Below are 22,951 nucleotides of genomic sequence, written 5' to 3'. Positions count from 1 at the left end.
TTGTAGGCCTGTCTACATACTGTGTCAGGAATCCCTCCTGCACGCACTGGACAAAAACTGACCCATCTATATTACTCGTACTGTAATGATCCAAGTCAATATTTGGATAGGTGAGGTCCCCCATGACAACTACCCAGCCTGTCTCACTCCTATCGAGAGCCATGTTTGCTATCCTTTCCTCTGGGATTATTCGGAGACCAATAGAAAATTCCCAGCACGGTGACTTCTCCTTTCCTATTCCTAACCTCAGCCCAAACTACCTCAGATGGCAAGTCCTCCTCCATCGTCCTTTCCACCGCTGTAATACTATCTTTGACAAGCAATGCCACACCTCCCCCTCTTTTACCCCCACCTCTGACCCTACTAAAACATTTAAACCCTGGGACCTGCAACAGCCAATCCTGTCCCTGTTCTACCCACGTGTCCGTAATAGCCACAACATCGAAGTCCCAGGTACCAACCCACGCTGCAAGTTCACCTACCTTATTTCGTATACTTCTTGCATTGAAGTATACACACTTCAAGCCATTTCCTGTTTACAGGCACCCTCCTTTGAAATTGATGCCATGTTCCTAACCTCTCTACACTCCAGGCCCTGCACCCTGAAGCTACAATCTAGGTTCCCATGCCCCTGCAGAGTTAATTTAAACTCAGGTTCAGGTGTAGACCATCCTGTTTATGGAGGTCCCACCTTCCCCAGAAAGAACCCCAGTTATCCAAATACCGGAATCCCTCCCTCCTGCACCGTCCCTGTAGCCACGCATTTAACTGTTGACTAGGGTTGAATTAATCAAGGAATTTACACTAAATTGCATTGTGATTAGTCTGTTGTGTCTGGTAAATAACAACAAAAAAATTAGCATTTGTGGAATAATTTTCTTTCTTAAAGAAATATTTGTATCTGAGAAACAAAGGAAGAATGTCCCAGGTGGGTTTTGGGACCAACATTATCTCCTGTTTGTTATGCAGCTGAAGAATTGAAAGAGGAATTACTCATACCAGGAATGTTCTCCTTATTGAAATTTTCTTTTGTTTGCTTGCGTTAATTCAGAATAATTGAGAGACTTCTTGAACAATCCATATTGGATGTGTTGATAATTTGAAATATTTAGCTTTTATTATAGATCGTTGGTTAAATGAATTGTGGCTTTGGACAAGAAATAGTTTTTAATTACACCAGGAACTTCTGTGCTGAATCTTCGGAAAAGGATGATGCATTTAGCTAATCAATTTTTGACTGCAAATAACCAACAAAGTGGGAACTTGTGGGAGTATCACTGCTGTTCCCTGAAGTATTTAACAGTATCAAAGCAGCACATTTTTGTGTTAATTGCATTCCAGCATCACTAAGGTCTCAACTGCTTGTAGCTACAGGTACATTGTCAGTTTTGTAAGATCAGCATCACATGTAATTACTCCAAGTATGAATAAATTATGTAGATTTTATTGATTTTTATTTTATCGTTGGGATGAAGGAGTTGACTTATAAAGAGCTACTAAACAAATTTGGCCTTTATTCATGAGAGTGCAGGACAATGAGGAGTCAACTTGTTTTTACAAGTTTGTGTTAATTTTTTATTAGGTTGTAACATAATTGAGGGTACATTTATTTTGCTATTGATGTGCAGATGAGATGGATTGACCATCCTAAATTGTCCATAGTTTCCAGGGATGTGCAGACAAGGTGGATTAGCCACTGAAACATAGAAGAAAATAGAAGCAGGAGGAGACCATTCAGCCCTTCAAGTCTGTTCCACCATTGATCACAATCTTGGCTAATCATCTAACTTGATAGCCTAATCCTACTTTCTCCCCATAACCTTTGATCCTATTCGCCCCAGTGCTACATCTAGCCACCTCTTGAGTATATTCAGTGTTTTGGCATCAACTACTTCCTGTGCTAATGAATTCCACAGGCTCCCCACTCTTTGGGTGAAGAAATGCCTTCTCATCTCTGTCTGAAATGATCCATTGCGAATCCTCAGACTGTGACCCTGGTTCTGGACATACCCACCATCGGGAACATCCACCCTGCATCGATCCTGTCTAGTCCTGTTAGAACTTTATAAGCGTTCATGCGATCCTCCCTCACTTGTCTGAACTCCAGCAAAAGCAATCCTAACCTAGTCAATCTCTCCTCATGTGTCAGTCCCGCCATTCCCGGAATCAGCCTGGTAAACATTCCCTGCGCTCCCTTGAGAGTAAGAGCATCCTTCCTGAGAAAAGGAGACCAAAACTGCACACACTATTCTAGGTGTGCCTCGCTAAGGCCCTGTGTAAATGCAACAACACATCCCTGCTCCTGTACTCAACCTCTTGCAATGAAGACCAGAGAAAATGCTTTGGGAAAATGCAGGGTTACAGGAGCAGGGTAGTGGAGTGGGTCTGGGTGGGATGCTTTTTGAAGGATTGATGTAGACTCAATGTGTGAATGGCCTACTTCTACACTGTAGTGATATGATGGTTCTTATCGTAACATACAAGTTTCTGAGGGGAAGACTAAATAAAAGCCAAAAGAACTGTAGATGCTATAAGTCAGAACCAAAAACAGAAATTGCTAGAAAAGCTCAGCAGGTCTGGTAGCATCTGTGGAGAGAACTCAGAGTTAATGTTTCATGTCATGTGACCCTTCATCAGAACTCAATTCACTCAATCAACAACATTAACTCTGATTTTTCCCCACAGATGCTGCCAGACCTGTTGAGCTTTTCCAGCAGTTTTTGTTTGGGTTTCTGAAGGGATTTGGTTGGATAGATTTGAGAAGATATTTCCATCAGTGAGAAATCTTGAATTAGGAGACTGTTTTAGAGAATGATGGGACCCTCGTATGAAGCCATGATATGCAGGAATTTCTTCTCACAGAAGATAGTGAATCTCTAGAATTATCTATCAGAGTTATGCAGGCAAGATCAGTTTGAGTATTTACCTGCCACCTCTTTGTTTTTTGAATAATCAGTGAGTTGATAGCTATGCTGACCTGGCACGTAAGAGGTGTCGTTATGGTTTGAGGCAGATCAACCATGATCCTGTTGAATGGTGGGGCAGTTTTGAGGGGCTGAATAGTCTAATTCTATTTCTTATGTTATTTAGTTGTTAATTTTGCTCGGAATATTGTGATGTTCATTGTGCCTTCCTGAAATATTTCAAAGTGCTTTTCTGTTTTTAAAAAACATCTCTTCATCCGAGTTTTGAGTGGTTCTGTCTGGGTCGCCTTGATGTGCTGCTGTTTAGTTCTTCGAGAGGTGCTGCATGATGGGTGTCAGGCATAATGCCCTTCTTGTAATTATACGCTGTGGCTTTGTAGCACTGTTTCTATGGAAACCGAATGTTGTGTAGCAACATAGTCATTTGGTAGAAATCATTGTTAGTGTATTCTGTAAAGAATGGTATTGATGTGGACAGACAGTGCAGAAACACAATATGGTGAGCTAGAGCATATGTTCTAACTGTTTGGCCAAAAAAGACTTGAACTGAAGCTATGAATTGTTTCAAATTAGAAAAATATTTTTCATAGTTCAGTCTAGGAAGCCTGGAGGAGTGGGGAATTTGATTTAAATAATTGTTTTTTTTCCTTATGCACTTTTACTCTTTTCAGTAAAGCACCACACAAACAGAATGTATTCCGCTACTGTTGCATTGTGAGAGTTTTAAAACTGACCTTTCACATAAATATATTTACCAATCATCTTTTCCATGTTACCTTCAATTCCAAGTGCTTTAGGGTGGTGTCTTCTGTCATAGAATGTGGCTTGCAGCATTTTTATATTCCATAATTCCATATTTAAGAAATTCTTTCCAATGAAATGGCATTATTTGCATTATCTAAGATTTGGTTGTTAACTGATAAGATTAACTTAATTCATTAGGGGAATGGGATACAAGCCGTGTTTTGTAAGTCTGCTTAATTTTGGAAAGTATTTACACTAAACTTTAATTAAAAACGTGGCTTAAAAATTGCTTGAAAAATTTGGCTTATTGTATTAAATCGAATTTACCTTCTGTCAGATCGTATGTATTGTACCAATGAGATGGGTGAAATCTCGGACTCGTGACAAATAATTACTCATCAGGGATTTGTCCAGGGTGCTTATTTGATTGTTTTAGTCCTTCACATATTAAGCTGATGGACTAAAATCATCAGTATAATGGTAAATTGTACATCTCTGAATGTTAATGCGACACCTGCTAACATTTTAAATAGCAGACATTCCCCATAGAAAAAAACGATACTCCCCTGTTCAAATACTGGAAAGAGATTTAAAGGGGATAGTTGTCGATAAGGCAGCACATGACCTAGCCACAAGGTTATAGTTTTGACTCTGGTTTCTGCTGAGTTCACTTTGGCTGATGCTTTGAAATAAAACAGAAGGTGCTGGAGAAACCCAGCAAGTCTGACAGTATCAATGAAGAGAGAAACAGATTTAACATTTTAAGTCCAGTGCGAATCCTCTTCGGAGTTATTGAGTTTCCCCAGCACTTTGTTTTTATTGCAGATTTCCAGCGTCTGCAGTACTTTGCTTTTATCTGGCTGATAGTTTGGTTACCAGAACCCTGGCCACCTCAGGCTAGGGAGGAGCAAATTGGCCCAGATTCCTGGACAGTTATAATTGTTTGGATAATTGTGAAAGAATTATTCTGCTTTCTGGGCAGGAAGCGAGGTCAATATTCTGTCACAATGTTATGCCCACAATTTAACATTCAGTCAGCATTGTTTCGGTACCATGCATAAAAGATAACAATTTTGGGTGAGGAACTTGACAGTATTGGACAATTATGTAGTCATATGTGACCAGTAGGAGTCCATGCAGTTGTGGAAGATTACAAAGTAAGTCAGATACAGATTTATGGTTTGCATAATTTTAGAGCATGTTACTTGTAGCTCGTTTGCATAAGTGCCTTGGACTTTCGTTGAGGGTGGGTATGGGCCACAATACCAAATGTCATTGATATGGAGTCTTTTCAGACAGTGAACGCTCCAAATGAAACTTGCTGGAGTGGGGAGATAGTGGTATGTCTCCGGACATATGGACAATCTCTTGTTGATTGTCAGAAAAGCCCATCTATTTCATAATATCCTTTAAAGGAAGGAAGCTGCCGTCCTTATCTGGTCTGGCCTACATATGACTCCAGAGCAATGTGGTTGATTCTTAATCTTGGTCAGTTAGAGATAGGCAATAAATGCTGGGCTAGCTAGCATTACCCTCATCCCATGAATGAATTTTTTAAAAATAGTAATTCAGAGCCCCAGGTTAACATTCTAGGATCATGTGTGGATCCCACCATGGTGGATATTGAGATTTGAATTCTATGTAAGAAAATTAATGCTAGCCTACAGAATGGATGTAGGTACAATCACAACATTTAAAAGACATTTTGATAAGTACATGAATAGGCAAGATTTGGAGGGATATGGGCCAGGAGCAGGCAGGGACTAGTTTAATTTGGGATTATGGTCAGCATGGACAGTTTGGACGAAAGGGTCTGTTTCCATGTTTTGTGACTCTATTCAAAGAATGAATCTGCTATAATTATGGAATGAAATAAGGTAGAGGTAGACTAGTCAGCCACTGTCCAATCAGTTCCTGCACTCTTCCTGCATAGCTCTGCAAATGTAAACTTTTCCATGTTCATATACTGTTCCAATTCTCTTTATAGGAGGATGATATCATAACGATTGTACACACTGCAAAGGTCTTGCAACAGCATTGAGATAAATGACAAAATAACCTCTCTCTTTAATATCATAGTATTTATTAAGGGATAAAACAAAATGTAACATGCTTCATTTCATTTGGAATTTTTGTAAATTTCCTATCTATTTCCTTTCCCTCCTTTCAGACATTTAAGTCCATTACTAGGGATTAAATTCCATACAGTATGGAAACAGGCCATAAGGCCCAACAAGTCCACATTGACCCTTTGAAGACCCAGAACCATTCCCTACCCTATATTTACTACTGACTAAGGCACGTAACTATGGGCAATTTAGCATGGCCAAATCACCTGATCTGCACATCTTTGGATTGTGGGAGGAAACCGGAGCACCCAGAAGAAACCCACGCAGACACGGGGAGCAAGTGCAAACTCTTCATAGATGCATATATCTGAGTATGTTTGCACTGAACTTCAGTAATACTAGATTAATATCTGAAATGAGCAATTACCTTCTGAGGAAAGCCTAGACAGGTGAGACTGGTATCTTATGGAGTTTAGAAGAGTCCGAGGTGATTTAATTGTAACACATAAGATTAGATTAGATTAGGTTCCCTACAGTGTGGAAACAGGTCCTTCGGCCCAACAAGTTCACATCGACCCTCCGACGAGTAACCCACCCAGACTCATTTCCCTACATTTACTTCAGACTAATCCACCTAACACTATGGGCAATTCAGCATGACCAATTCATCTGACCTGCACATCGTTTGGAATATGGGAGGAAACCTGATCACCCAGAGAAAACCCATGCAGACACTGTGAGAACGTGCAAACAATAGACAATAGGTGCAGGAGTAGGCCACTCTGCCCTTCCAGCCTGCACCACCATTCAATATGATCATGGCTGATCATCCTTAATCAGTATCATGTTCCTGCTTTATCTCCATAACCCTTGATTCCACAATCCTTGAGTTCTCTATCCAACTCTTTCTTAAATGAATCCAGAGACTGGGCCTCCACTGCCCTCTGGGGCAGAGCATTCCAGACAGCCACCACTCTCTGGGTGAAGACGTTTCTCCTCATCTCTATCCTAAATGGCCTACTCCGCATATACAGTCGCCCCGAGGCAGGAATTGAACCCGGTCCCTGGTGCTGTGAGGCAGCAGTGCTAACCACTGAGCTGTCATGCCACCCCACTTATCCAGAACCCAAGGATTCCTGAAGATTAAAACCAGTGCAACCACTATCTTTGCAGCTAATTCCAAAGATCTTGAGGAAACTTGACTGGGTGGATGGTGAAAGTGCGTTTCTTCTTGCGGGCGAATCTAGAACTATAGGTCATAGTTTAAAACTAAGAGGTCACTCATTTGAGACAAAGATGAGGAAACTTTTTTTCTGAGGTTTGAGAATCTTTAGAATTCCTCAAAGGGTAGTGGATTCAGAATCTTAAAATATTTGTAAGGCAGAGGTGGATAGATTCTTGGATACCAAGGGGAAGAAAGATTATCGGAGATGAGTAGAAACATAAAGTTCAGATTAAAATCAATCATCCACAATCTCATTGAATGACGGAGCAGGCTTAATTGGCTGAGTGGTCAACTCTTGTTCTATGTTTTTATACCATTGGTCTATATTAGAGCACTTCTTACACTGGAGATGCCTTGTTAATAATGGTGCTGTCTCATACATACACTTGTATTTGTTTCTCATTTGCAGTGTAATATGATTGGAGATTTGAATTGAATTGAATTTATTGTCACGTGTACCGAGGCACAGTGAAAAGCTTTGTCTTGCGAGCAATACAGGCAGATCACAGAGTTAAATAGCATAGGTAAGTAAATAATAGGTAAACAGCGGCAAACACCAAAACACAGGTACAGGCAAATGTTAAGTTTGTGGGTCCATTCAGTATTCTAACAACAGTAGGGTAGAAACTGCTTCAAAACCAGCTGGTGTGTGTGTTCAGGCTTCTGTACCTTCTCCCTGATGGTAGAGGTTGTAGAAAAGCATTGCCAGGGTGGGATGGATCTTTGAGAATATTAGCAGCCTTTCCTGGGCAGCAGGCCTGGTAGTTGGATTCTATAGATGGGAGGTTGGCCTTTGTGATTGTCTGGGCCGAGTTCACCACTCTCTGTAACCATCTCCGATCTTGAACAGTACAGTTGCCAAACCAGGTAGTGATAGAGATGGAAATGTGTTGCTGGAAAAACGCAGCAGGTCAGGCAGCATCTAGGGAACAGGAGAATCGACGTTTCGGGCATTAGCCCTTCTTCAGGAATCATTCCTGAAGAAGGGCTAATGCCCGAAACGTCGATTCTCCTGTTCCCTAGATGCTGCCTGACCTGCTGCGTTTTTCCAGCAACACATTTCCATCTCTGATCTCCAGCATCTGCAGACCTCACTTTCTCCTCCAGGTAGTGATAGATCCAGACAGAATGCTCTCAATGGCGCACCTATAAAAGTCAGCAAGGGTATTCGCCATCATGCCAGATTTCCTCAGCTGCCCAAGGAAGAAGAGACGTTGTTGGGCCTTTGTAACCAGTGCATCCACATGAAGAGTCCAAGAAAGCTTGTTGTGGATGACCGCTCCCAGGAGCTTGACACTTTCTGCTCTTTCCACCTCTCTGCTGTTAATGTGTAGGGGGGGGGGAGGCGGTGCCATCTGAGATTTGACCGATTTATGGTGGTGTCATCAGCGAACTTGGAAATGGCATTATGGCGATGCAGTCAAGGGCATACATTAAGTACAATAGGGGGCTGAGTACATATTCCTCTGGGTCCGATGTTGAGTGTTAGTGAGGATGAAGTATTGTCCCCAGTCTTCACTGATTGTCACCTGTGGGTCAGAAAACTGAGGATCCAGTTGCAGAGAGTGGGGCTTAGTCCGCGGTCACTAAGTTTAGTAATCAGTCTCGAGGGGATAATGGTGTTGAAGGCTGAACTGTAGTCAGTGAGTAGGATTCTTACATAGCTGTTCTTGGTGTCAAGATCTTCTAGGGAGGAGTGAATCTGATAGTCCATTAGGCAAATACACAATTGATGCAGAATTCTGGTTCATAAAGGGGCGACACAGAGTAGTTTGGGAGAAACTGTTGCCAGAGGATATAGATTTTAGGGAAATGATCAAAGAACCAAAGTTGACATGTGGAAGAACTTGCTCATATAGCAAATGATTGGGATCCTTTATTATGGACCAGATCAAGCCCCCTCAAAATATCAAGGAGATAGCCTTGACCCTAACTTTTATCTTATTTAAAGGCAAGTGTAAGGCGCTGCATTCCAGATGGGATTTGCTTGGTCCACTCTTCAAGCAAAACATGCGCTAGTTTAAAAAGAATACTTATGGAGCTCAAAGCTGTTTATCTACTGCTTCTGAAGCAGATATTCCAGTGCCACTGGCAACATCTCGCTGCAGGAGAAACAGCACAGAACAAATCCCTCTTAAAGGCACAGTACCATCACACCTGGAAGTCACTGCTGCTTGTACAGTAACTTTCAAAAGATAATAAATCACATCTGAAAAATAAAAACCTGCAGGGCTAAGGGAAAAAAGACAGGAGGGGGACTGGCTGAGTTGCTTTTCTCCGATAGTGATGCAGGCATGATGGACCAATTCTCAGAATCAAAATCCAGCTCATCAGTTGAATTGTGAAGTGGCATTGTGTCGTATAGAATTCAAAGGAATTGGCTTACATTTCTGATCTGGATTTTGATAAAATTGACTTTAACTGAAGCACTGGAATTCACTTTGGTGAATTCAGGGGAAAGAGGTAGAAGCAGCTAATGTTCGTTTTTGCAATCTCTATTCAATGATTTTAACTGGAAGAAAGTAATGACATTGCGTTTTTGTAATACCTTATTATGTCTTCAAGCTTTCTATAAACTACAATTAGATTTCAGTCTGAGGCATGTGGGTGCATCTTAAATATATGGCTCCTACTAGCTTGCTGATCTTGTAAACAAGCCACACCTCTCACTTTGCCATTTTATACGTGTACAACTGGCTATGATAATTTGGCCAGTGTGCAATTCTAAAACGCAATGTCAGGGAAATTTATGTCATTGTGCTTCAGTTGGAAATCACTGTTTGTTTGCTTGCCCTAGCAAGACTAACTACTTAAAAAACCTAGTTAAAAACAAATAGTGCTGTAGAGTCTATAATGCACAGTCAAATGATCAGAGAAGACAAGCAGTTTGAGTGAAAGGTAAAAAGAAATTGGCAAATTCTCAATCATAAATATCCAAACTGACATTTTATAAAATTGAGTTTGCAGTTTATTCAAAATATTTGAAATCCTATTTAATCATTTTAAGACAGTAATAGCATTCAAGCCAAAGTTTCAGAAATCTTTATGGAAGAAGCAGCAAACTTGCTTTTGTGCAATGGCTTACATGGCTTCGGGAACCATGTGGCACAGGATTTTATCCTTCCAAGGAGTGAAATACAGTTGGTACCACAGTGCCCTGTTAAACATGATCTATGCCGTGGAGTACTTTGAAAATAAGGCCGATGGACGCTGTCCTTGAAGATGTTTTGAGGAAGGAATGTGATTCAAACCTTAACCCATGCTGGGAATAACTCCGTTGAAGTTTTTCTACAGCAATCTGTCTTCTGATTTTGCGGCATGCATGTGCTTTATTGGCAGTTTTAGCTGGTCTGAACTCGAGCACAAGAGAATCATGGTGTGACTAAATTTTGAGGGTAGCTAACTGCAGATTGATACATAACAAATAAAACAGGAAAGGTGGTCTGACCGTGGCTAAGAAAGGAAATTAAGGATGGTATTAGATCCAAGAAGGGGGCACACAAGTTGGCCACAAAAAAAGCAGCTGGCCTGAGGATTAGGAGCAGTATAAATTTCAGCGAAGGGCAACAAAGGGTTTAAGAGGGGGAAAGTAGAGTGTGAGAATCAGTTTGTGGGGAACGTAGAAACTAATGGCAAAAGATGCCTACAGTTGAAGAAGAAAAGTAGGCGGAAAATAAGTAGGTCCCTTACAGTCAGAAACAGGGGAAAATATAATGGGAAACAAAGATGGCAGACTAATCAACTATACATTTTGGTAATGTCTTCCTCAAAGGAGGACACACAATCATGGCTTAAGAATATTGGGGACCACCAGGTCAGTATTTGTAGGAAAATGGTATTGGGGAACTTGGCACTAAAGGCTGATAAATTCCCAGTGCGTGATTACCTATATCCCAGAGTACTTAAGGAAATGACCTAAGAAATAGTATATGCATTGGTGATCACCTGTCAAGATTCTACTGACTGTGGAACTGTTGCTATAGATTGGAGATTAGCTAAGGTAAACCCATGATTTAAAAAGGAATGTGGAGAGACAACAAGGAAATATAGACTCGTTAACCTGACTTTGGCAGTAGGGAAATGACAGACTCCATATAAAAGGTTGAATCGCAGAGCACTTGGAAAATGTTGACGGGACCGGACATAGTCAGTATGGATTTACAAGAGGGAAATCTTGCTTGACAAATGTGTTGGATTTTACAAGAATGTAACGAGTAGAGTTAATGAGGGAGAGCAAGTGAGTGTTGTTTACTTGGACTTTCAGACTTAATAAAGTTCCACAAGAAATTACCATGTAAAATTAAAGAGCATGGGAAGGAGAGTTGTATATAGACATGCGTAAAGAACTAGTTAGCAGACAGGAAACAAAGAGTAGGAATAAATGGGTCTTTTTCTGAGTGGCAACAAGTGTCAGGTGGAGTACTGTAAGGATCAGTGCTTGGACTGTACATCTCTATGACTCTAGCTATTCACAAGAAATATTAATGATTTAGATGGGGGAATTAAACCTAATATCTCCAACTTGTCAGACAATTCAAAGCTGGGTGGGAGGTGACTATGTGAGGAAGTTGCAAACATGCTTAATTGTGATTTGGAGAAGTTAAGTGATTAGGCAAAAGCATGGTAAATGAAGTAAAATGTGGATAGGTATGAGTTGTCCACTTTGGCAAAAACAGTGAGGTGATTTATTATCTAAATGACGATAGATTGGGAAACAAAAGTTGTGTCAAGACTGGGATGTCCTGGGCACCAGTCACTGAAAATAAGCATGCAATTGTAGCTAGCAGTGAAGAAGACACATAGTATGTTAATCTTCAATGTGAGAATACAGGAAAAAAGTTATCTTACTATGATTGTACTATATAAATTTTTGAGATCAAAGGGTATGTGCAGAAAGCGGGGCCAGGGTACTGAGTTTGATGTTCAGCCACAATCTTACAGAATAGTGGAGCAGGCTTGAGCAGCAGGGTGGCTTGCTCCTACTTCTGTTTTCTGTGTATGGTAATGTAAGTTAGTCTAAGCTACCACGTCTAGAGATTGATTCTATTGCAAGTGCCATGATATCATCTGAAAGATTAGTACAGAAAGTTCAACTTACATAGATGCTTTGGAGTTGGGGACCATGTGGAGTGTGTCAAAGTTTGGAGATGACATTAAGATGAGTGGTTGAGCAAAGTGTGCAGAAGACTGTGAAATTTTGCAGAGTAACATAGATACTTTAAATGAGTGGGCAAAGGTCTGGCAGATGGAATACAATGTTAATAAATGTGAAGTCCTATATTTTGACAGGAATAGCAGCAAAAAGGACTACTACTCGAATGGTAAAAAGTTGTAACATGCTGCTATGCAGAGGGACCTGGGTGTCCTTGTGCATGAATCACAGAAGGTTGGTCTACAAGTACAACAGGTAATTCAGGCAAATGGAATTTTGTCCTTTATTGCTAAAGGGATTGAGTTTAAAAACATGGAGGTTATGTTGTAGTTGTACAGGGTGCTGGTGAGGTCACACTTGAAGTACTGCTTGCAGTTTTGGTCTCCTTACTTGAGAAAGGATGTACTGGCACTCGAGGGGCTGCAGGGGAGATTGACGAGGTTGATTCTGGAGTTGAGGGGGTTGGTTTATGAGGAGAGATTGAGTAGACTGGGATTATATTCACTGGAATTTAGAAGGATGAGGAGGGGTCTTATAGAAACATATAAAATTATGAAGGGAATCGCTAAGATAGATGTAGAAATGATGTTTCGACTGGCGGGTAAAAGTAGGACAGGAGGGGACAGCCTCAAAATTAGGGGGAAGCAGCTTTAGGACTGAACTGAGAAGGAACTTCTTCACCCAGTGGGATGTGTACCTACGGAATTCCCTGCCCAGTGAAGTGGTTGACACGACTTCAGTAAATGTTTTTAAAGCTAAAGTAAATAATTTTTTGAACAATGACGGAATTAAGGGATATAGAGTGGGTGTGTAAGAGGAGCTGAGGCCATGAAATGATCAGCCATGATCTTATTGAATGGAGCAGGTTCGAAGGGCCAGACAGCCAACTCCTGCTCCTTGTTCTTAGGTTCAGAATGTTCAGATAGGACTTGCTTTAGTTCACTATTGTTTATGATGTAATGATAGGGAACTGGCTTATAACTAATATTAAAACTTTAGCCAGTCTTTAGAGAACAGTGAGGAGGGAGATCTACAGGGTTTTCTGTACTTATGTATTGAATTGTGACCTGAGAATTTTAACTTAAGCAGTAAATATTGCTTGCTGACTGCACTCTGCAAAAGCATTAATTTGCATTTAAGTTTTATGTTCTATAATTTCTGAAACTTTAGTACTCTTATTATCTTATGTGATTTTTAACCTTATTATCTTAGTTCAGCCATTAGACTGATAACAGTAAAGAAAGAAACTGCTTAGTCTGTCCTGTCCGTGCCAGCTCTTTGAAGAATTCAGCAAAACCACTTGACCTGGAAGCTAGAAAGTATAAATATTCACTTCCACATGCTGCATTTAACATAAATATTGAAACTATTTCTTTTGAATTTGTGGATTTGTGTAATTTGCTGTTGGAGTTGCAAAGAGTTTTGGGTTGCAGACTAATTTCATTGTAATTGTACGTGATATTGTACTTGCTGGGTTTTCAAATAATGTTTTTTTTTAATTGTACAAGTTTTATAATTTTGCAAGTCAATTCTATTTCTAATATTTAAAAATTATTTGTAAATTGGTGGATTTAGGCTCTTTGGTAACTGTCACGGTTTTGAATTTTTATTTATAATACTAGTCTGGTATCCCTCCAATATATATTAGTTGATCTTTATGATATTGTTGCTCAGAGGAAAAAATGGATTCTTCCTGAAATGTCTCCTTATCCTTCATTGTTTTGAAAATAATTTGCTCAGTAGTTGTGAAGACAAGCATGTTGTTTGATGATGGGATGGAAAAGTTAGGGTGCTTGAATAGTCAATAAGAATGCAAAACACAATTACACAGGCAGCTTCAACCCATATTGTGAAGGCACATTTTAAACATCTGGAGAGCCAGAAGAGTTAAGATATAAGACTAAATGTGTGTGATGGCTACAAATTGTGAAGAGTAAAATGGAGGATTTTATTTAACAGAAAATCATGGTTAATGGTTCTGTGCTTGAAACAAAAGTGTATTCTTGAGCTTCAGCCAAAGAGAGCCAAGAACTGCTTGTTCTTTTTGTGTTGACCTTCCTGGAATCAAAGGGCATTGTGCTTTCACTATATTTGAAGCACCTTTGCCACACAAGCTGCAGTAGCTCATTAAAAAAACTCAGGCACTTTCTCAAGGGAGCAATAAGTGCTGCCTTTGCCAGTGATGTTGATAATAGTGGCAGAGTGTTGGGTGGTATGCATGCAAAATTGGTAAATCTCCAGCTGTTGGCTCAATCTACTTCCCTGTTGTTGAAATGAAATTTTCCACAAGTGCTTTCTCCACACTTTCTTAATTTTGGAAATAACGGCCAAGGAACAACTTGGAAACGTTTAAAAAGAATTGAAGTGTTACAAATGAAATAATGTGCAGGCAGTCATTGGGTTGTGAATGATTCAGTTTACAAGTCAATTTGTATGCAAGTCTGAATACAATGTAGGACAATGTAAAGTAGCCATTCGTAAGTGCAGAAATTGTTCATATATGGATCTTTAAAATTATGTTTCTGAATGGGTTTCAAAAGTACGAACGTGTAGAAGTTGAATGTTTGTAAATTGGAGATCCCTTATAATTCTGTAGTTTCTGTGAAATGCCAGTACATTTTTTCTTATGTAAGGCAATCTAAATTGTTCACAGTATTCCAGGTGTGGTATGATTAGCACAGTGTATAGTTTTAGCAGGATCTCTCGGATTTTATATTCCATTCCCTTCGAAAAAGACCAACAGTCCATTTGCCATCCCTATTATCTACTAAACTTTGCTGCTTGCTTGTGGTTATGCACAAGGATCCCAAAGTCCTCATCTGTAGCTTTTTGCAGTCTTTGCAGATATAATATTCAGCTCTTCTATTCTTCCAGAGTGCACAGCCTCACGTTTCCCCCATAATATTCAATCGGCAAGTTTTTGCCATTCACCCAATTGTCTTTGTACATGTGTAAACTCTTTCTGTCTTCCTCACTTACTCACCTTACCATCTGTAGCTTGGCAAGAGTACATCAACATTAGTCATCCAAGTCATTAATATATATCGCCAATAATTGTGGCCCCAGCACTGATTTCTATAGCGCCACGCTCATTGCAGGTTGCTATGTTGAAAATGCTATCCCAACACATTGTCTTGTAACAGTTAGCCAATGTTGTATCTGCACTAATATGCTATTCCCAACATCATGAGTGGTATCTTATTGATAACCTTTTCAAAATCCAAATTTGCTGCATTTCTGGCTCCCCTTCCTCAAAGAACCATAAAAATTTCTCCGGCATTATTTCCAATCTATGAAGCCGTACAGATTCTGTTTGATTATATTATCTATGTGTAAATGCTCGGCTATATATCCTTTATAACAGACTCTTACATTTTCCCAATGACAGATGTTGAGCCAACTTGCCTAACCAGTTCTTATCTCCTTTCCTTTTTGAAAAGGTTGTTATGTTGGTCTTTTTCAAATCCTCTGAGATATTTGCTGAATCTGAATTCTTAAAAAATTGCTACCAGTATATCTACTAACTTTATTGCTACTTCTTCTAAAGTCCTAGGATACAGCCCATGAGGACCAGGACATGTCAGCTGTTAGAGGTTTCATCAGAGGCCAGTTGGGTCACTGACTGGGCACCAAGAGTCTCCAATGTTAGTGTATATTCCATTGATTGATCAGAATCATGTTGAGGCGTAAAGGATCCATTTGTTAGAGTAGGTTACACAAACTTGACATCTATTTCCTTGAATGTGGATGGCTGACCTTTGATCTGCTCACGGTTTTTAAAATGTGTACATTTGCTAGGAATAGATATTGAAAAACTATTGCTTCTTGTTTGGATATCCAGAACTCGGAAGGGCAACATCTTAAAGTAACTGAGCCATTTGAGATACAAAATAAAGACTCTCCTCTTAATGCAAATGGTGCTGGAAATTTGTAACTGTTTTTGTCACCTGTCCCATTCCTGAAAGAAAGCTGAAAACAAAAAATGCTGGAAATCACAGTGGGTCAGTCAACATACGTGGAGAGAGAGAGCATGCTAACATTTCGAGTCTAGCTCATTCTTCATCAGCTCTGATGCTGCCTGACCTGCTGTAGCTTCTAGCATTTTTTTTGTTTTCAATACTGATTACGGCATCTGCAGTAATTTGCCTCCCCCCCTCAAAGAAAGCTGTTTGTTTTGGGTTCATTGAAATGTTTAACCATGGAAAAGTTATTTTATAAAACGTAGACATTCTGCCCATCATGTCTGCACCAGCTGAAATAAATGAGTTGCCCATTCTAATCCCACTTGCCAGCACTGTTGACTTGCAGGTTACATTGCTTCAGGTAGCTTTTAAATAGGTTCACAGGTTCTATCTCAATTACAAAACTGGGCAACAGATTTCAGACATTGACTATTCACTGGAGAAAAATACTTTTTCATTTCCCCCTCTAATCCTTCTGCCAGTCAATTAGGATGGAATTTTTTGATTTTTGTTTGGTAACATTGTCAAGGAATTTGGACAAAACTGAAACTTTATTGCTGGAACAGCACAGCAGGTCAGGCAGCATCCAGGGAACAGAAGATTCGACGTTTCGGGCACAGGCAAGTAAAAGTAAATTGAGTTGATGTACAGGTCAGCCTGGCCTCTTCCTGTGTCAATGTTCTTCCTAAACAATCTGGTTGAAGGTATGCAGCAAAGTTGAAATATGTTCAGTTTTAAAATCTAACGTGTAAACAAAGGCAAAGTCACTTTATAACTCTTGTCCGTGAAACTAAACCTTCTCCTTGCTGACCAATGTTTTTGGGAAGTTGCATCCTGTTTGGTAATTCATGTTCTGCCAATTAATTGCTTTCGTGTATGTAAAAACCATTAAAACAAACAGTTTTAAATCTACTAAATCTGGTTTAAAAAGACTCATTCCAGCTACTGAGATCACATGAGGATAGCAAAGTACATAGCTATTTTCAGGTATTGCAGTTAAGAGATGGAACAATGTGGAACTGTCTGTTAGATATGCAGGATCAAAATGAGGCATGGTTGTACTGATGGTCTGTTACCATTATTACAAAAATGGGTACATAGTGAAAATATTTATTATAAAATTATTATGTTTAAATTGGTGAAAAATGGAGGGCAGATTAAGTAAAGTTCTCATTAATCTGCTGGAATCTGTGGTACATAATCTGGCGGAAAAAGAACACTGGAGAATTATTTTCAATTTAGATTCAATTACATTATCAGTGGTAGCATTTTCAGCTTGAAGGCTGAATGTGTTATACAATTCTCATAACAGTAATCCAAGGTGTTTTTGTTGCCAACATCAGTGGAAAATAAAATACAAAGTACAGTCTGATCTTAATTCCTTGTTGCTTCTTTCATATTATATGAAGTCAGTTTATGAACACTAAATTCTCCTTTCACAATGTTATTGACATTGCTATGCTGACTCTATCTATAAATTTGAATTAAGCAAAGAAAAAACTTCTCTGGAGCAGACTACTTAGAATGAGCATGTCAGACATTTTTTGTCCAAGAAATGTTTTTAAAAATTCGAAACATTATTCAGTTTCATCTTGTTTTTAGTTCAGAAATGTGGGTACAAATGGCTGAGAGAAGTTACTGAAGTAACAGTAAGGAAGCTGAGCAGACATATGTGTGAAAATGACGCAGTTACTGCATTATGGAGATAATGACAATACATGTTTAGTTGTCTCCCTTTACTAGGTTCTGGCTCCTGGTAATTGATTCTGTATGCCATCAATGCTCACAAAGGTTTAAGTTGACAGGGATGTTTTACCTTGATATTTAAATGCAGCCCTGTTTCTTCTGCAAATTTTATCTGGTGTTGCTAAGTATGTGGAGTGCTTTGGGCGCGTATTCACAGTACAACTGGTGTAGTCAAATATTATTACTGATGACCTCATTATGGTGTGACTTGCTGTCTGTCGCTGGTGTTTGAGTCATTATATTTAAAGCGTCAATTGTTTGCAGTAGAGGCTGACATGCTTTAAGAAAGTGTGAGCAATTTTACTTTCATTGGATAAATGAATTGCTGTTTTTTGAAAACATTGAGTTAGGTTTTGTAAAAATTGATTTTGTTTTGTTTTAGGATGACATGCTTCATGGAAGCTGCAGCATAATGCTAATGGATGTATGCAGTGTGAGAATACATTTCAGACATTGTACCCAGAATCTGTACAAATTGCTGAAATTAAATAAATCAAATTTTACCACCACTGAGCTATACAAGTAACCAATGGGAAACAATCTAATGTGTTTTTTCTTTCTGTTTACAGACCTTTGTCAAATGAATAGCAGCTGATCCAAGCAGTTTAGCAGATGAGCAGATTCCACTGGGGAAGCGAATCTGGTCAGAGTACGCTGACATAGCCCATATAAACCTTCAAACAGTTGATTAATGATCTCGAAAAGGATTAAGATGTACCGTGGAGATTGTGGCTACAGGTTCAAAACAATGAGTTTATAGCTATCTTATCAAGGAAGCTTAATCATAGGCGAGCCAGAATGCTTGGCAGAACACTGAACAAATGAGTACATGACGCAACGCTTCCAAGTGTTCTGGCAGAAGCTGGCTTGTTTGTGTTTTTAAAAGATCTTTGTGTGGTGCTGTGTTTACAGTATTTGAAGAATTGTACTGAAAGCCGAGTTCTTTACAACTATGACTCTCTTTGGATTTTTAATTTTCGCCAAGTGATGGAAATATCCACTTAAGAGTGTGAGTGAAGAAATTTCACTCTGACATTGTGAAAGCTGAATTCCAGTTCTGCGAGTTCACGATACTGTGGTTGAATTCAGAATTTAAGCAACTCCTTGCACCATGCTGCACAGAGATTTGGGACAAGTTACTCAAAAACAGAATGAAGCTATGTGAGAGACTGTTTTAAAACTTGTGCTGTACAAAAGAAAACATTGGCTTGGAATCTACTTTTGATCTATAGTTTCATCATGGAACTACAAATAGTGACTAGTGAATGTCTGCTCCCTACTGTGATTTTTAATGGCAATTTGAGGGACTGCCTAATCAACATTAAGCTTCTCTTTTGTGATTCAATATGAGTTTTTTTTTCTTTTGGTTAAGTGTTGAAAAAAAAGGCAATTCTATTATAGAACATTTAATATCAAATTCTAAAAGACGTCAGCCAAGATGTCCTGGAGGAAGGGCTATTTCACACCAAACAATAACCTTCAGGATATGTTCTTGCCACGGAGCACAACCTCTATTGCAGCAAGTAAGGGACTGATGAATGCGCCTGGGCAAAATAGCTGCTTTCTCAACAGTGCATTGCAGGTGAGTAGTTCTGGTCAATGCATGGTTATTTATGTAGGATATACATATACAGCTGAATTACAATCTTAACTGTCTTGTTTTAATTTTAACAAGAATGTGTTAATACGCTTGATTGAGCATATAACTAATACGTTGTATGCATTTCAATGTAGATGTGTGTGAGTAACAATGTTTTGCAAAGAAAACTGAGCATCTTATGTATTGATAACATAAAATTTGTGGAATAAAGGAACAGCAGGATCTGGATATATATATACATTGATCACACAGTTGCACATGGGTGCACAACTCCATGGCAAAATCAAGATAAAGCATTAAAGTTTATTTTCAGTGGAATAGTATGAAAAGTAGAGAGATTATACCAAGGTCAACTTCGGAAACTGAGTAATTTAGGTTTGGTTAATAAGTAATATTGGATAAAAAGCTAGCATCGTTATGGTTATCTTAGAACTTCTGGGTTGATGCAAAAACCCATCAGTTTCACTGATATTCTTTAGGAAGGAAATGTGCTCTCACCTAGTTTGCTATGTGTCACTCCAGACTCCTAGCAACACTGTTGACATTCAATTTCCTTCTGAAATGGTTTACCAAGCTGCTCAGTTAAGGACCACTCAGGATGCGCAATAAACACTGGCCTTATCCATGATGCTCATATCCTTGAATGAATAAATAAAAAAATGTGTATTGAATCTTAGATATACCACACTTGGAGAACTGTGCAAGGGTGCAAAAAAGACTTACAAGGATAATACCAGAGCTGGAAGGATAGACCTGTTTTTTTTTCATTCACTTGTGGGACATGGACATCACTGTCCAGCCATGTATTGCCCATCCCTAGAAAAGGCTGGGGCTCTTTCTGTTAAAATGAGAAGCTGAGTTGCTAACACAGATCTTCAAAATTTGGGGAATTTTTGAGAGAGTAGTCATAATGTGTTTTCATGTTTACGGAAGAGGAATATCCCATTTAAGATAGTCACCGAGAATTCAAATAGGCAAGTTGAAATAATTTATTTTAAGTGGTGGTAACATGGCATTTGCAAGAATGGGGAATAGTTGAGATGAATATTAAAGACTCACTTAGTGCTAAACTAGAGAAGCCTTGAAAGAAGAAGAGAACAGAAAGTAATACTGATGAGAATTGGATGAAGAAGAATAGGAAGATGATCAAGTGGAGCATAAACAGTGGCCTGCTTGGGTCGATGTCCTCTTTGTGCACTATATATCCGAAGAGAGTGATTATTTCATCACTTGTTGTAACTGCCTGCATCTTCAAACAAATCAAGATCAGCTTTCTCCAATGAAGTTATTATTTTGTTCTGTGCCTTACTATTTTGAGTTTCTAATGAATTCAATTGAAAGCTTGTTGAAGGTTCAATTTAAATTTTCCTGAAATGCTTTATAGTGCTTTACTTCCAATAGTAAATGATTTGGAATTAGAGTTGGTGTGAGTCTGACTTGTTTTGGCATCTGAGGCAGTAGGGACAAGTAAATTGATTGAGGATGTGGTGATGTTCTTTTGCCATTGACTAATCTCCAGTTTTTCTCCTCTGTTTTTATGGCGCGTATGTTTACTGCTTTATCTCAGATGAAGAGCTCTGCTGAGTTACTCCAAGTGTCATAGGGCTGTGTTTGTACACCAATAAAACAATGGATCAGCAAAGATTCCAAGTAGCATACTTGAAATGTCGAATTCTTCAACTCTGCAAACGAGAAAGTAAGCTGTTTATTTTTCTCGATTGCAATTCGTTTTGCTAACAACATGCAGAATGAAAGACAAACCATTTTGTTTTCTGCTTGGGATGCATGGTACGTCTCCTCTCATTTTCCAGATGCCAGTGGCTTAGCTATTAATGAGATCGTAAGGACATAAGGAGAATGTAACAGTGCCTTCAGAATCTTGTTGTAGAAAGTTTGGGTGTATGTATGTCAGGTTCTAACAGTGAAGGAAGTGAGCTATTTCTGAGTGTAGTGAAGGTAGTGAGTCAGCGAAGGCCATGGAATGAAGAGATAATAACTTAGTTATGAAAATTGCTTAATTGATTGATTGAAGTGTTTAAGGTCAAGATATTGCTATTTTGACATTACAGATAATTTAGATAGTTTGTTGCTAGCTGACAGCCATTGACATGGCACTGGCTTTAGTGAACCACATGTTTTGAGCTGCTTGTCATGTTCCAGAAAACATCAGTGCAACTAAAGCTGGTGCTGGAGGAACAGAAACATATAAATGAAGGACAAGACATGTGGCTTAACGGTCTAATTAAAAAAGTGGCAGTTATATTGCTGGCCTGTGGGGTGATACGACTGGCAACTTGTGGAAAAAAAAACAGGGTTTTGTTCCTGAGAACAAAGGAGGTTCAGGGGATTTAACTGGTGTTAAATTATGAATGATGAGTTGTTAATGTTGGATGAAAATAATAATTGTGTCGAGACTGTAGAAGCTTTCACAAAACTCCAGGATACAACAAAACAAGTGGTTGTTCAAGTTGCTCCAGTCACTGCTCTGTGGGTGAGTTTGGTAAATAGTTGGAGCAGAAAAATAGTGAAGGGAAAGTGTGGTTATGCTGATGAGAGGTTTAGAGTGGAGTGTGCAGACATTCTTGGCAAAAGTGGTTGTTTTCCAGGTTTTGTTTTTCATGTGAATCATTGATTTTCACATGCTTTCAGGATTACTGTCTGTTTCTTGTCTGCTCAATACATTAATTTAAAGGTGCTACACAAATGCACATTGGTGGTTAGCATTAATGTAATATAATTCTTGTTATGTGACTTGGGAAAGGACCTTGAGTCTATCTGAGTGAGTACAGCCCTGGTTTTCCTGAGAAATAGCAAGTGCCAACTGGGGTTGTTAGCCTGCGATATCTTAGCAAGTTTCTGCAGTGATTCCTGGACAGAGTACTTCAGTGATTGATGTTTCAGCTAATATTTGAAGTGCTGATCAGGAAAGCTTTTGAGTATGGTAGCAACTGCACCCACCCAGGCAAACAGAGCTTTTTTGATTCCTTTTCATGGAATGTAGTTATTGCTGGCTATGCCAGCATTTATTGCTTGTTCATAACTGTATTTAAACTGAGTGAGTTGCTGAGCCATTTCAGAAGACAGTTAAGAGTCGACTCCAAATCCACAGCAATGTAGTTAAGTGTAGGACAGACCAGGTAAGGATGGTAGATTTCCGTCTGTGAAGGGCACCAGTGAACCAGATGAGTTTTTAAAAAATCAGCAGTAGTTACATGATCACCATTACATGGGATAACTTTTAACTTGAAATTTTTTATTGAACTTAATTTTAATCGTCCTTCATTGGACCATTAACCGGAGATCCTTGATTACAAGTTGAGTGACATGATTATTATGCTCCTGCCTCCATCAAATTAATGACTTGGACTTTAATGGATAGGCTTTGGAAAATTCAGATCTTAGTCTCAGGCAGAATACCCAGCCTCTAAAATGTTTGAGCCATGGTATTTAAATATTTGTGTGAAATGCTACAACTTTTTTAGTCTAAAATTAATTCATATAAAAGAGATGTTGTACTACTAACTGCAAA

General features: G+C 39.1%; 1 protein-coding gene across 4 annotated transcripts in view; it reads left to right on the top strand.

Annotated features, from left to right (window-relative positions):
* usp54a (ubiquitin specific peptidase 54a) overlaps positions 1-22,951 on the top strand; it is a 134,743-nt gene that overhangs the window by 31,708 nt on the left and 80,084 nt on the right. For 3 of the 4 annotated variants that reach the window (XM_043679225.1, XM_043679226.1, XM_043679229.1), the window contains exon 2: positions 18,392-19,404. In XM_043679225.1, the coding sequence (XP_043535160.1) occupies positions 19,261-19,404 (144 nt within the window). In that variant the 5' untranslated portion in view covers positions 18,392-19,260. Of the gene's footprint in view, positions 1-18,089; positions 18,113-18,391; positions 19,405-22,951 lie in introns of those variants that run through there. The other variant, XM_043679227.1, reaches the window with a different exon arrangement.

This window comes from Chiloscyllium plagiosum, chromosome 38 (assembly GCF_004010195.1).
Source record: "Chiloscyllium plagiosum isolate BGI_BamShark_2017 chromosome 38, ASM401019v2, whole genome shotgun sequence".
Classification (NCBI taxonomy): domain Eukaryota; kingdom Metazoa; phylum Chordata; class Chondrichthyes; order Orectolobiformes; family Hemiscylliidae; genus Chiloscyllium; species Chiloscyllium plagiosum.
The sequence above is the reverse complement of the archived record's forward strand: the minus strand, read 5'-3'. Positions and strand labels throughout refer to the sequence as shown.